Source organism: Drosophila sulfurigaster, chromosome 3, assembly GCF_023558435.1.
Source record: "Drosophila sulfurigaster albostrigata strain 15112-1811.04 chromosome 3, ASM2355843v2, whole genome shotgun sequence".
Taxonomy (NCBI): domain Eukaryota; kingdom Metazoa; phylum Arthropoda; class Insecta; order Diptera; family Drosophilidae; genus Drosophila; species Drosophila sulfurigaster.
Genome location: NC_084883.1, coordinates 54,693,010 through 54,707,199, shown reverse-complemented (window position 1 = coordinate 54,707,199; position 14,190 = coordinate 54,693,010). Strand labels below are relative to the sequence as shown.

The following is a 14,190-nucleotide window of genomic DNA, read 5'->3' as shown; positions in this document are numbered from 1 at the left end:
GGCAAGAGTTTTGTTGGTTACGCGCGTGTGTGTGTGTGTGTGTGCGAGTATTAGTGCGTTATAACATAAACATAACATTTAATTAGATTGCTCATACGCAGCGTAAGACGCGTTGAAAATCAAATGGCAGCCGACAAAAACTCATTTACATTTTGTAGCATTCGCTACTAATGCTCAAATGTTGGGCAGGTGTTTTAGCATGGTGTTAACTTATAAGCCTTTATTGTCTTAACTTTGTTATTGCTTATGTAAATGAGAACTTGAGTTCAGCAAGAGTTTCGCTTGTAAGCTCTGTCTGTCGAAAAACAAATTACTCACATCGCGAAGCTGGGGGCCCAAAAACAGCATAAATTAATCTAGAATTCCATGCGAGAAGTATGCAATATGAATTAGTAGCTGTTGCTACGATTCCTCTGGGGTCAGAGTGCAACAATCCATGTAAACAGCTTATAATCGCTTGCTACTTTCGGTATTCATGCTTCTAATCCCAAAGGTCGTTGACCTCCTCGCACACACACATTCACACACACAGCCACACACGTGCCCAATGAGCTGCTTAATTTGTGTATAAATGGCGATTATTTCTTTCATTTCCGTTACCTTTGCGCTGTTCACTTTTTGGCAACCGCTGTGTGCACATTTTAATACGATTGCTTTCAATTATTTGCAAATCGGTTTGGTCTATCCTCTGCGCTCTGTCCTGCTGTGTCTGCTCTCTGTGGGTCGCCCAAGTCGCTCGTTATGCATAATTTAATTAGAAAACAACAAGAACAACAACAACAACAGCAACAACGACACGAACGAGAGCAGAGGGATTATTAAAATGTTTGGGGCTGCAACACATAAGCAGCACAACAACAGTTGTTGGCACTCACATAATGCATATTTAATTGCTTGTTGAACGCAAACGCACTGCGCTGCAAAGACTGAAATCGAATAAACAAATGTGAATCGTAAAACTAATAGCCGTGACATTTATCGATGCCATCTATAGTATGGCAGTAGTCGATGCCATTGGCCTTTGAGGCGCCGAAACAACCCTTTGGGGCAACTGTGGCGGATTTGGTGCCATGTCGTTTGCCGCAATCGATGTCGTTTATCTTCTGATTTGTTGCCAAACGAAGCAAAACAAATCACTTGCTCCAGCAAACTTACAACTACCACGTTACGTCGTAGCTCCAGCAAAAGGAGCTGCACTTCCAGACGACGCTTTCTGCTCTCTCTCTCTGTTCTCTCTGCTGCTGCTGCGGTTGCTGCTGCTGGCGTGACGAGATTTTCAGTGGCACTGCAAATGAATTGTTGCCATTTTTCAGGCATCTTTGACTGAGGGGTTGAACGCACTTGCGATCCACATAGCATAGGGCAATAAAGACAACAAAAAATGGCAGCAACAGCAAGGACAAAAGGCAAAGGAATTTGATGCCGCCTTGTGTTAACAATAAAAGCACGCCTCAGCCGAATCCCAAAAAAAAAAAGAACAGCCCGAAAAAGGTACAAATGTCGCTGAAATTTATTAGCACGCATTAACCAACACACACGCATCTGAACTCGCTTTAGCTGGAGCTGCGTGTGTATATGTGTGTGTGTGTGTGCAAGGATATGTGCACACATACTCCAACGTACCGTATATCCTTATGTGCGTAGATGGCTTTCACAATTGTTTCGTCTTCCTGGCGGGCAAATGGCAAATTTCTTGCCTTTTTTTCATGCTGCTGCTGCTTTTATTATGTTCTTATATATGCTGTCGCATATTCCATGCCTGGAAGTTAATCAGGATTTGTGTTGACTTTCACAGATAAATTAATTTGTGATCTGCCCGACGGGCAACTCCATTGAAATTTGCATAAATATCATTTGCCATAGGTTGGCATGTAAATCTCGGCAGGAAACATAAAAATTCTATAGCCTGGGGCAAATTAAGCAGCATTCGGGGCACATACAATACATATAACCTTAAACTCTGCACTCGATAAGCGGGACAAACACAGCAAGCACAGAAAAGCAAACTTCAAAACTCTATTATTTCAGTACATTAACTTTGGATTTATTGTTTATGGCGAAGCAGCAGAATCTTGTGTATTCGTTTGTATGGATGTGTGTGTATGTGACACAATTTGTCACTCAGTCAATGGTCACAAACAAATAAACTTGCCATAAAAAGCCAGAAAGTTTGTCTCTTTAGTTTAAGATCGAGCGTATAGGGTTGCAAGTTAAACAATCAGAGAAAACCAATGACTCAGATACTATGTCACTATCCGACTACCTATGTGCAGTAGAAGGACAAATTCTTGCCAAACTGTTGACAGAGAAGCTGTGTTTGTATGTGTTTACTTAATCGAGAGTAACTATTAGAGCGGAAAAATTGTCAAGCTAAAGTTTCGAATTCGGCAACTCGACAGCAAAAGTTGAAGCATTACTTTGGGGTGCAAGACTAATTGAAAGCGCCTGTTGTGCATGTAAGTGATGGTAATGTCGTGTATTTTGAGGGGTGTCGAACTAACCTCCTACTTACAGAGGCTGCAGGCATTGTGCTCCTAATGTGCATTGTAAGTTATGCACACGCGGCGTATGCGCAATGTAAACCACCAGCATAATGAGACAAGCGCCAGTTGCCGCAGCCATGAGTGTGAGTTTCGTGACGGCCATTTACACACACACATGCACACACACATACTCACGTATTTATTTTTTATTGACTTGTTGGTATTAGAAAGCAATTTTATTTGCAAGGCAAAGAAATGGTTTGTCTGCTTCGGCTTGCTGCAATGTTTATGATAGACATTTTGGGCTCGTAAATCTTTAAAAAAAAAAAATGGAAAATTGCCCATCAAAATTCCCCGAGGCCAGCCAGACACAAACAAGCCACACACGCACACACACACATTAAAGAGTGCTGGAAAGGCAGATCAATAAAACATTTATTTATACATATATTTTGTTTGCGTGAGGGGCCATAAAAATGTTGCGCATTCACATATGACGAGTCCGCATCGACGTGGCTAATTAATAACCATGTACCCATCTACAAATCTTCAATCAGACAAAGATAAGAGGAGACATGAAAAGACAAAACACACGCAACTTTAGTTCCAGAGGTTGCGATTCAAGGATTTATGGGCTGAAACTCGCAGTGTCTGTAAATAAATGTTAAAATGTGGCATGCCACAAGCAGAAAACAAAAACAAGGTGAAACAAACTAGACGAAGTATGAACTTGAAAGATATACCCTGGATGCTTACCTTAAGGGCAATACAATACTATCTGTCATTCTACTATCTATCTGTAATTTTTTATTTATTTTCTTAATAAACATTTAATGCAATAACTGCTGTTTAGCTAGTACAAAAATATAAAATAAATGTGACTAAGAATATTCAAAATATGAATTAAATTCAACTACGTTTCTTATGAACTAAGCTCATCACATCCTTTCTCGCATTGTCAATGCCCAAAGGGTATGAAACGAAAGTTCCATAGAAGTGTCACTTGGCAAGTCTATTGGTGGCAAGCTCTCCCCGCTGAGCCTCTATTTATGTAGCGATAAAATTAAATTTATTTTAACGCCAGCCAAATGTGAGCCACACAGACAGGCTAACACCCACACAAATACACTTGAATGGGACTGCTTGTGGGCGTGTCATGTGCGCACATAGTCAAACATTATCGCGAACTTAGTTTGCTAGTTGAAAACTTGAATGCCAATGTCCGGCATAAGGCAAAACGGCAGTGGCAACGTTTGTCTATCCTTCCTCTGCAGCAGCTGTGGGCGGAAATCGCTTAAATTTGCCGTAAAAGATGGGAGAGATTTCACAGGAAAGGCGTCTCGTACCTGCGATAAAAGTTTCTGCGCCATTTCTGTATTTCTCTCTGCATGTGTGTGTGCGTGTGTGTGTGTGCGAGTGTTTGTCTGTGTGTGAATTCAACTACCGCTGTCGCTGGCAGTTTTTGGCAATGGCAAACGCATGATTCCGACACCTCTGTCCATTTGGCCAACCCACTGGCCAACAGTCTACTAGAGTTGCTGCTGTTCCGGCTAATGCAAGGCATAAACAAGCTGACAAATGCAACGCAATGGCAAATGTAATGCAAGGCGGCTGTGACATCAAGTGGGCGTGGCCACTTTAATCAACACTCGCGTTGCAGCGGAAATAGCACAACAGATAAACAAACGGAATACAAGCGAATACAAAAATACCAATAGCAATGCGAATTTTCCTAGAATTTCGCTGCTGGCCATAAACCGAAATCAATGTTGGCAAAGCAATGTTGGTTTAATAAGACTGAATTCAAGTTAGTGATGAAACAAGACCGTGATATCGAGTAACTCAATTTTATAAATTTAACGTGAAAAACAGAATTTGTATATTGAAATTCAAATTTAGGTTAGTTTGAATTATCCGTAAAAAAAGATTTTATATTAAACTTTCACGTATATTACCCGTTACTTATAGCATAGAAGTGTATTATAACTTTGTGTCTACAGGAAATGACAGAAGGTGACAACTCCGACCCCATAAAGTATGTGTATTCATAATCAGCGTCAAGATGAATACATAGATGAATTCTGTCCGTGCGTCCGAATGAACACCTAGACTATAATATATAGACAGTCGAGTGTTAGTTGCGTTGATTTAATATCTGGTATATTATGATTTAAATCATATATCGGTATACTAAATATAATCTTTCACATATTTTAGTATTTATTTTTTATATTTTTATTTTGGATTATTTTTGGGTAACGTGTTTCTCGCAGTCGAGCCTATTCGTCTGTAGCTTTCTTATTTGCATTTTTTTACCTCAGTGGCTATCATCGTTAGTTTGCAATATGTACTATCTACATTAATGTACTTAAGTTTCTGAAATTAAAATTATCAAAAATATAAATATAAATCAGAAGAGGTTTCTGTTCATGAAGTGGTGATCGCCGAGATTAAAATCTAAGATGTAGATTGACTACAGGGAGGGCAAAAATTAATACTAAAGTAAAGTGATCGTTAAAAATAAAGTATGACTAAAGCATAAATAATGCTGGTACCTCCCAGCTAAGAGTTTCGTGTAAAGCTGTTGTAAAATTCTGATTACTTTATTTGGATCACTTAATATGCATACATATACCATTTTGGGCCATTTTGGACCAGAACATCGGAAAAAGGCCAATTTCCAACAAATCTAACCTTAAATCGGCTTTAGTGGAAGAATGGGACAAAATTAGCCCCTATATCACAAAAAAAATTGGTGGAATCTATTCCAAACTGTCTGGAAGAAGCTATTAACCAAGATGGAGGTCATATGAAATTCTAAATACACAGTTTAACATATTTATATTTAGTTATTTTCAGCTGGTTGAAATAAGCTGTGGTACTTTTTTTTTTGGCATTTTTTTGTTTTTCAATAATTTTATATAGTAAACAAAAAATTAGAGGATAAATGAAAAAAGTATTTTGTATGTTAAAACAATAAACTAAAATCCTGCGTTTAAATAAAGTTAATACCTCTTTTAGTTTGGCCAGTACACTAACTCAAAGTTGTCGGTTGGTGGTGGTTGAAATAAGCTGTGACCTACTGTATATGTAAAAAGGTTTCACTCCGGCTATTTGTGGAACTTATTAATCGAAACGAATTATTCGCCAAACTTCCAAAGCTTCATTTTAAAATCTGTATTTTAAAATAAAAATGTCGATTAGTTTGTGCTAATTATAAAATACACACAAATACCAATTTTCAATCACACTCGACTAATAAAAAAGTTTGCAGACTAAATGGAAATGGTTTTATCAAAGACTATAATTAAGACATTAGCAACATTCTTTTAGTTCAAAATGAATCCCGACTATTTTTAAACAACTTAAAACGAATATCAATTAACTCTGTGATTTGAAGACTGTGAATTTGAACGCTTAATTAACAAAGGCATGCAAACAAAGTTGCCACATGTTGCCGCGATTTCTGAATCACGCAAACAATTGGAACCGTTGACGATCATCCAAGTCAAGAGCACAGAGGGAACAGGGCGTAGCTGGTAATTCGGGTAGCTTATCGCATTAGCTATTTGAATTAATGCCCGTTTATAGCATCAGAAATAGTAGCTGGTTATTAAAAGTCTTAATATGGCACTCGTCGTAGTATATTGATTTTCTGTGTTTATAGATTGATGGGTTTAACGCCTGGTGGCTGATGCCTGCTGAATGCTACCTATTACCTGCTGCCTGCTGCCTGATGGTTATGGTGGGCAATGGGCTTTATAGTTTATGGTAATGAGAGGAGATAAGCTGATAATGCCGTGTGTGTGGCCCCATCAATCCATGCGTGACTTTATTAATAAATGCATGTGGTCGCTGGCTAGCTGCTTGTAGTGCGCCAATGACAGGCGATAAGACAGCAACGCCGAGGGTCTCCTTCCAGCAGGAGCAAAAGGATCTGGAGCAGGCCAATTGGCTGAGTCGTAGTCGCAAGAATCAACCGCAATGGAATGCTCTAGGCGCCAGTTCACTCATTTTTGTCTCGGGCGGCATGAGTCTGGTCTGGGGCACGGGATTCGCAGAACATTCGCTACACGTGGAGCTGCTCAAGATGGATCTCCATATACAGATCTGTTGGTATGGCGCCGCCTTGCTGGGCGCCCTGGTCAGCGCCTTCCTCACGCATCGCACGCCACAGCGTCCAATATATGTGAGTCTGAAATGAATACCGATTATTCTATTATTTCTAGTAAACCTTGTTGCAGATCTTTAGCTCCTGCCTCGTGCTGATGTGTGGCGTGCTCTTTCTCACGCTGCCCGGGCGAGCAAATGCCATCATCGCAGCACGCTATCTGGATGGCTTCGCCAATGGGCTCGTCTTTGTGCCCACCATGAGCACTGTGGGCGAGTTGTCGGTGCGGGAGATGCGCGGCGTTTTGGCCGCCTCTGTGGAGCAGCTGAGCTGCAACTTTGGCATTTTCATACAGCTCTTCTACACCGCCATCTGGAACAGCGGATGGAATCTGACGATTGTCGCCGATCAGGTGCACGGCTTGCTAAGTATCTTCTTTGGAGTGGCAGCCTTGGCCTTGGCCCTGACTCTCTGTGTCGAGTCTCCCGTTTACTTGCTGCTGCGGCGCAGCGAACAGGCTGCTGTGGTGGCATTGCGGCACTTGCAACGTCCGTCGATGGTCACGAGCGAGACCTTTCTGCTGCTGGACGAGCACAAGCGTTATGTGGCCTACAACCGAGATCTCTTGTGGTGCCAGAGCATTCAACGAGGTCTCGTGCCCCTGCTCAAGATCCTTGTCCATCGCTCGCTCTATGCGCTCAGCTTGACGCCGCTCATCTGGTTGGCTCTCTATCTGACAGCCGTCGAATTGACGCCCTACTTTCATACCTGGCCCTATGCTGTCTTTGGCATTCTGCGTTGGACTGGCAGTTGCTGTGTTGTCTTCCTCATGGACTCGGGTGGTCGCAAGAAGCCTTCGCTATTTGGCAGCTTTGCCGGCGGTGTTTTCGCCATTGCCTTTGCTATGTTGTTCCAGCGAACACCTCACATGATTTCAGCCTTGGCGATGGTGTTCAGCTTTCAGTTCTTTGCCGGCGTGACACATGCTTCCTCAGCCGTCTACTTGACTGAGGCATTTCCGCTTCTGGTCAAACCCTATTTCGTGGCCTTCGTCTACATCTTTGAGTTGTCGATCAGGATTGCACTTTGCTGTTTTACACCTAGTTCATCGGATATAGTCGTCTATTTTTATGTGCTAGGTGGCACTTCCATTAGCTTCTTCTTGTTGGGCATCTTTTGTTTGCCAGAGACGAAGCTCACATCGCTGGCAAAAGCTCACCTCAAGATACGCAAATGGTTTAATGAGGATTTCTAGTCGATGAATCACATTTAATACATTCAATAAAGCTGAGAGAATACATAAAAAATACTTATCGAATCAATATAAATATATTGCAGAGGAAACTCCCATCTCTAAACACGCAGTATTTCATATCGATGTGTATCGAAAAGAAGCATCGATATATTATTTATTGCTATAAATAAATATACAACAAATATAACCATAAACAATCTACGAGCACTTGAAAACAGCTGTGGCAGCCACACGAACAGTTTATTAATTTTACAACCGTCTTATCAGGCTCAACAATATTTAATATTTTTGCCAAGTAGCCGTAAAGTGTTTGGCATAACCTGCCGTAACCTGATTAACTAAATACATACAATTTTATATGACGAATTTCGCCAGAATTAGAACTCTAACTATGGGGAAGTACAGAGTATAGATCTAACATTGACCATATTTCAAGTACTTACATTTCTCACGTATTAGAAGCTTTGATATGTTTTTGCCTGGACTTGCCTACGCTTCGGTGATAAGCTCTCTTATCACCAATTGGCATTTGAGAATACGTATTTGTGATTTTACCAAAAGCTTATCAGGCATGCGATAGGCTTTTTATCTTAAGCTTTCCATCAAATGTAGACGTCAAAAACGGTCGACTGGGGCCAAACATGTTCAGTTTCTATCAACAAACGGTCGCAATCGGTTCTCAAAAGTGATCAGTGAATACCGCGGAATGCAGAACGACAAATATAGACCTCCAGAGCCACCGACCTTTGGGTTCACTTCGGCACCACCACAGCATGGCTATCCGCCACAAGGACCTCCACAGCATGGCTATCCGCCACAAGGACCTCCACAGCATGGCTATCCACTACAAGGACCTCCACAGCCAGAATATCCGGCACAAAACTATCCACCACAAGGTTTCAATCCACCACCACAAAACTATGGTCCACCTCCGCCACAGAACTACGCACCACCTCCCCCAGCTCCAGTTATAGTGCAGCCAGGTGGCTGGTATAGTCGCAACCGCAGGAACAAACCCCAATCGAACGCTGTGGCCGCAGGTGGGTTGATAAATAGAGTGGGAGCTGAATCATTGGAGAGTTAGTCAGCAATCGGTGATAAGATAGGCCAAGTCTATCCTACAAGTTTTGCTGTTTATTTGATGTGATTCGTAAATTCCTTTAAAATGCGAGTATGTGAATGTGATTGTAATGAGAATTGTATCATTTCAGCCTCACTAATCTTTATATCGGGTGGCATGAACATTGCCTGGAGCGTTGGTTTTCGCCCCTTGACCTCGACCATCTTCACATCTTTGCACTTGGCTGTGGCATGGTTCATTGCGGCTATTATTGGTGCTTTCATCAGCTGTTTCCTGGCAAACAAAATTCCAAAGAAATTCGTAGTGGTACGTAACGCTAAAAATGTCATCAAAGTTCAATAATTCAACAATTAAATTCCTCGCAGATTTTTGCCTCAGCCCTTGTGCTTATTGCTGGAATTGTTAGAGCCGCAACAAGTTACAATGGTGAAGCCATTGAAGCCAGTCTATATCTAGATGGCATTGCCAATGGATTGATCTTTTCTCCAACCCTGGCACTAATAGGCGAAGTGTCTTGGCCCTATATGCGTGGTCCGATTGCCGCATCCATAGAGCAAATGTGCTTCACATGTGGCTTCTTCATTCAGTTGGTTTATACCGAAGCGTGGGGAGTGGACTCTTACTACTACAATACATTCACCTCGGAGCAAATGCACGGAATTCTCTCGGCTATTTACGGACTGATTGCATTGATTCTTGCCGCCTTTCTCATCATTGAGTCGCCAGTCATTACGCTGGCCAATGGAAACGAACAGGCCGCACTCGAGATACTGCGCCAACTGCAGCAACCTCACACGATCACCACAGATACCTACGCCCAGCTGGAGGAGCACAAGCGCTATCTGGCACAGAACAAGAACATATCGACTGTCGAGAGCATTACGCAAGGATTGCCAGCGCTTCTTCGACTCGTCTTTCTCCGTGCTCTCAATGCCATGAGTCTGTCCATCATGGTGTACTATGCGTTCCTCCTTTCCATAATAACACATTACTCTCCCTATGATTTCATGTGGCAGTACTTGGTATTTGGAATTTGCCGCTGGATAGGCACTTTTGTGATCAGTCTCTGCACCGAGTCTCTGGGACGCAAGAAGCCAACACTCTTTGGACTGCTTGTCAGCGGAGGCCTTTCCTTTGGCATTGCATCCATGGTGGGTGATTATCCGTATGGTGCTGTTGACAGCATAGTTAACCTCATCTTCGTCTATGAGGTCTTCGCTGGCATTGCCTTTGCCCCATCCTCTGTCTACCTATCCGAGGCATATCCTTTGGGAGTGAAGCAGCATTTCATAAGCTTCACTTTTATGGCCGAAATGCTTGTCTTCCTCATAATATCTTGTTGCACTACTTCTGTTACTGGTATCTCGATATACTTTTACATCCTCGGTGCATTTTCTGTACTCGGAGCTCTCTTAGGCTTTTGGTGTCTGCCAGAGACTAAGGGCACCACACTACGCGAGGCACAGGAAAAGTTTAAGGGCATGTCGAGCAAGGGATTTTAAACTATTGTTACGTGTTAATAACAAGTATTAACCTGTCATAAATATATGCCTAAATCAGATCGAACCATTCAATGAACATCTTTGATAAACACTTCAAACATTGAACATTGAACTGGGCAATAAATGTCAAATAAAAATCAACATTTTAATCTGTCTAATCATCAAAATCTCCAGGGGGTTTTTCAGTGATTCCAAGAATTATTTCAACAACTGGTGAAATAAATCACATTTTATATTGCCGAGTTACAAATTGGCAATTACTTTGGAAAATGTTGACCAAGGCAGTTTGCGTGCTCAATGGCGATGCCAAGGGCACAATTTATTTCGAACAAAAATCCGAAAATTGTGCCGTCAAAATCACAGGTGAGGTGACTGGATTATCGAAAGGTCTACATGGCTTTCATGTGCATGAGTTTGGCGACTCCACAAATGGTTGCACATCCGCCGGAGCACACTTTAATCCCCACAAGAAACAGCATGGTGCACCCACAGACAACGAGCGTCATCTGGGCGATTTGGGAAACATCAATGTCGAGGGAGGCCCAGGAGCAACAAAAATCAATTTTTGCGATTGCCACATTACGCTCTTTGGCGTCAATAGCATCATTGGACGCAGTTTGGTTGTCCACGCCGATCCTGATGATCTTGGCAAAGGTGGACATGAGTTGAGCAAAACAACTGGAAATGCTGGAGCACGCATTGGCTGCGGCGTCATTGGCTTTGCATCGCTCGCAAATTAGTTTTTATTAGTTAAATATAACAATCAAAATAAATTAAACTTGAACATTGAACCTGACAAGTGTCAATTGTGTCTGGCTCATTGTTAATACTTTATAGACTATCTATAATATCTAGGGAGTTTCCAATCAGTTGATGGCACTTTAATATTATTATTTTTAATAAATGCGGACTGCAGAGTTTCGTCTATATTTACAGAGAGTGTACTAAACTTACTTCCTAAGGATATAAATAAATTAATTATCTAATCGGAGTTGTTTGAACTATTCGACAAGCTGCGTCGGCTTAGCCTTGACTTTACAAATTCACAGCATTACCAGGTTTATTATCAAAAGCGTTTTGTTTTATTTTTTGTTTGCTTTATCATTGGGCTTTGCTTATCAATCAGTTGCCTGACGTTTTTCCAGTTCAGTGAGAAATTATTATAAGCGCTTTGCCTACGCTCGGAGCTTTTAGTGTCGACACACCTTCCAGCGGAGTTTGTTCTGTCAATCGATTGTTATAACGAAAAAAAAAAAACTATTGCGGGAAATCAAAATGAAGAACGATAAGTATTTGCCGCCGGAGCCAGCTGCGCCACCCGCATTCGGGTTTTCATCGGCTCCGCCGGAAGGAGCACAGAACTATCCGCCGCCAAGCTATTCGCAGCATGCATATCCAACACAAGGACCTTCAACTTCGGGATTTTCGCCACAAGCATATCCACCACAGGGACCTCCAGTTCACGGATATCCACCACAGGCACCTCTAGCTCACGGATATCCACCACAAGGACATCCAGAACACGGATATCCACCACAGGGTCCTCTAGCACATGGATATCCACCACAGGGACCTCCAGCATATGGATATCCACCCCAAGGACACTCGCAATCAGGATATCCACCACAACAAGACTTTTCTCAACAAGTCTACTCACCTCAAGGCTACCCACCACAAGTATACACACCACAGGCATATCCACCACAGAGCTTTGCTCCTCCAGGACAGGTCTATGCACAGCCAGCACAACATTATGTGCCGCCTCCTCCTCCACCACCTCCTCCAACTATATTGCTGGTGCGTCCGTCTGGTTGGTATCAAAGAACCAGGTTAAATCGACCGCAGATGAACGTATTAAGTGCGGGTAAGTGTTAAACTCAACAAATAAATAATCAGGGTTAATAATTACTTCAACTGTTTTGAGAAAGTCAGTAGAGTTAAGAAAATATTTTCATTCATTTGACGTTCTTAAACCGATTTACGTAGCTCGTTCTGTTCAATGACTTCTTGCCAATTAATATGTCAATTATAATATTTTGGCCTCAAGGAATATTTTAACCGCTTGAAATTAAATACATTGTCTTTAAATACTGTTGAATAGTCGCATCGACATTTGTAATAATAATTTGTTATACTGTGCAATTAGTCATCGTCTGTCTAGCTATCGGGCTTTGAAATTATTGAGATTAGATTAAGCAGATACTCGAAAATAATATACAGTCTTATTGCTCAATACACATGAGCTGGGTGAGGCAACAAACAAGTGTTGGCACCACTTTCTGACATAATTTTGGTATCATTTTAGCCACATTTATATTTGCCACGGGTGGCATGAACATTGCCTGGAGCATTGGATTCCGACACAGGATCTACGATAGAGCAAGCGACCATGTTCGTGTGGCGTGGTTCATCGGTGCCATCATTGGAGCTGCTCTTGCAGCATTCTTGCCCAAAGTGATACCTCGACGATTGATTACGGTAAGTAAACAAGTCGAATGAAAATTGAAAACGCCTGTTTATTGCATTCTATCTTTCAGATCTTCTGCTCGACGCTGGTGCTCATCGGAGGCATCGTTACTTGGAGCAGTTTCTACAGTGTCGGCGCTGTCCTGGCCAACCTCTACTTGAACGGAATTGCCAATGGCTTAGCATTTGCTCCCACAGTAGCCTTGGCAGGGGAGCTGGCAGTGTTCTACATGCGTGGCAAGATCACCGCAAGCACCGAGCAGCTGAGCTTCAACCTTGGCATCTTTCTACAAATCATTGTTGCCTCGACCTACATTCCAGACGACTACGACTTCGCTCCCGAGTATGTCAATGGCATTATAACTACGGTGTTCGGATTCATGGGACTAGTTATGGCTGCCATAATGTTCGTTGAATCGCCAGTCACTATGGTGGCCACTGGACGCGAACAGGCGGCCACTGATGCACTGCGTCGCCTGCAGCGGCCGTTTTTGACAGCACAAGAGGAGACTTTGGCTCAGCTGGAGGAGCACAAGCGTTATGTGACCGAGAATACGAATATGTCCTCAGAGGAGAGTTTTAGTCAGGCGATTCCTGCCTTTCTTAAGCTCACTGCAATACGCTGCATCAGTGCCATTAGCATTTCAAGTTTCTTCGTCGAAATTCTATTTTTGGCCAACAGAAACTCCTACTATTGGAATGACCAACATGCCCTTATCTTTGGAGCGGCTCGACTGCTGGGCAGCTGCATTGCCGCCTTAATTGTGGACTCGTTGGGACGCAAGGGGCCAACAGTTGTGGGTCTTGCTGGGACTGCAATCTTTGCCTGTGTGGCTGCCAGTCAATCCTATTATAGCTACAGAGATGCCATCTTTTGGCTGTATTTCTTCCAACTGTTCGCTGGCTTGGCATTCACCATGACATCCGCATACCTATCGGAGGCCTATCCCCTCAAAGTGAAACAGCATTTCCTGAGCTTTACCTTCATCCTCGAAATGGTGATCTTCATCATTATGGGATTGAATTATTTAATTGATCAATTCCAATACGTAGTCGGTGGCATCTGCGCGGGTGCATTTTTTATTAGCATATTGTGTCTGCCCGAGACTCGAAGGACGACGCTACGTATTGCTCAGCAGAGATTCAGATCCTTTATTTCAACGTGCAATAATTCTTAATACGACATAACCGAATTTGTTATACGACTATCGATAAATGCAAAAATGTAATAAAACTATCTTGTAATAAACTAAACTTAATAAAGCTAACTACTTACAAAAAAAGAAGAAGAA

At 42.3% G+C, this 14,190-nt stretch overlaps 4 protein-coding genes and 1 long non-coding RNA gene across 7 annotated transcripts; all 5 read left to right on the top strand.

Annotated features, from left to right (window-relative positions):
• The first annotated feature begins 1,819 nt into the window (after nt 1-1,819).
• LOC133840575 (uncharacterized) lies at nt 1,820-2,739 on the top strand. 2 transcript variants are annotated; one of them, XR_009894196.1, is made up of 3 exons: nt 1,961-2,456; nt 2,515-2,626; nt 2,711-2,739. It is a non-coding gene; the product is annotated as an uncharacterized LOC133840575 (long non-coding RNA). The 2 variants fall into 2 exon arrangements; XR_009894195.1 differs by having other exon boundaries at nt 1,820-2,456; nt 2,515-2,739.
• Nucleotides 2,740-6,019: 3,280 nt separating this feature from the next.
• On the top strand, nt 6,020-7,960 carry LOC133840573 (uncharacterized). Its single transcript, XM_062272471.1, has 2 exons — nt 6,020-6,672; nt 6,728-7,960. The coding sequence occupies exons 1-2, from the start codon at nt 6,364-6,366 to the stop codon at nt 7,847-7,849; spliced, it is 1,431 nt and encodes a 476-aa protein (XP_062128455.1). The 5' UTR covers nt 6,020-6,363; the 3' UTR covers nt 7,850-7,960.
• Nucleotides 7,961-8,465: 505 nt separating this feature from the next.
• On the top strand, nt 8,466-10,581 carry LOC133840569 (glucose facilitated diffusion protein-like). 2 transcript variants are annotated; one of them, XM_062272468.1, is made up of 4 exons: nt 8,466-8,673; nt 8,704-8,889; nt 9,061-9,236; nt 9,296-10,581. In XM_062272468.1, the coding sequence occupies exons 1-4, from the start codon at nt 8,556-8,558 to the stop codon at nt 10,430-10,432; spliced, it is 1,617 nt and encodes a 538-aa protein (XP_062128452.1). In that variant the 5' UTR covers nt 8,466-8,555; the 3' UTR covers nt 10,433-10,581. The 2 variants fall into 2 exon arrangements, with proteins under 2 accessions (XP_062128452.1, XP_062128451.1); XM_062272467.1 differs by having other exon boundaries at nt 8,468-8,889.
• A 108-nt stretch (nt 10,582-10,689) lies between these two features.
• On the top strand, nt 10,690-11,223 carry LOC133840574 (superoxide dismutase [Cu-Zn]-like). The gene has a single exon (XM_062272473.1). The coding sequence runs from the start codon at nt 10,702-10,704 to the stop codon at nt 11,170-11,172; it is 471 nt and encodes a 156-aa protein (XP_062128457.1). The 5' UTR covers nt 10,690-10,701; the 3' UTR covers nt 11,173-11,223.
• A 301-nt stretch (nt 11,224-11,524) lies between these two features.
• On the top strand, nt 11,525-14,181 carry LOC133840568 (uncharacterized). The gene is made up of 3 exons (XM_062272466.1): nt 11,525-12,296; nt 12,738-12,910; nt 12,970-14,181. Exons 1-3 carry the CDS (start codon nt 11,708-11,710, stop codon nt 14,074-14,076), a joined length of 1,869 nt encoding a protein of 622 aa, XP_062128450.1. The 5' UTR covers nt 11,525-11,707; the 3' UTR covers nt 14,077-14,181.
• The last annotated feature ends 9 nt before the right edge of the window (nt 14,182-14,190 follow it).

Coding starts and splice junctions, on each gene's coding strand:
- LOC133840569 (XM_062272467.1), top strand. CDS start 8,556: ATGCAGAACGACAAATATAGACCTCCAGAGCCACCGACCTTTGGGTTC. Junction 8,890..9,060: donor ATCGAACGCTGTGGCCGCAG/GTGGGTTGATAA, acceptor GTATCATTTCAG/CCTCACTAATCTTTATATCG. Junction 9,237..9,295: donor TTCCAAAGAAATTCGTAGTG/GTACGTAACGCT, acceptor AATTCCTCGCAG/ATTTTTGCCTCAGCCCTTGT.
- LOC133840574 (XM_062272473.1), top strand. CDS start 10,702: ATGTTGACCAAGGCAGTTTGCGTGCTCAATGGCGATGCCAAGGGCACA.
- LOC133840568 (XM_062272466.1), top strand. CDS start 11,708: ATGAAGAACGATAAGTATTTGCCGCCGGAGCCAGCTGCGCCACCCGCA. Junction 12,297..12,737: donor GATGAACGTATTAAGTGCGG/GTAAGTGTTAAA, acceptor GTATCATTTTAG/CCACATTTATATTTGCCACG. Junction 12,911..12,969: donor TACCTCGACGATTGATTACG/GTAAGTAAACAA, acceptor TCTATCTTTCAG/ATCTTCTGCTCGACGCTGGT.
- LOC133840573 (XM_062272471.1), top strand. CDS start 6,364: ATGACAGGCGATAAGACAGCAACGCCGAGGGTCTCCTTCCAGCAGGAG. Junction 6,673..6,727: donor CGCCACAGCGTCCAATATAT/GTGAGTCTGAAA, acceptor ACCTTGTTGCAG/ATCTTTAGCTCCTGCCTCGT.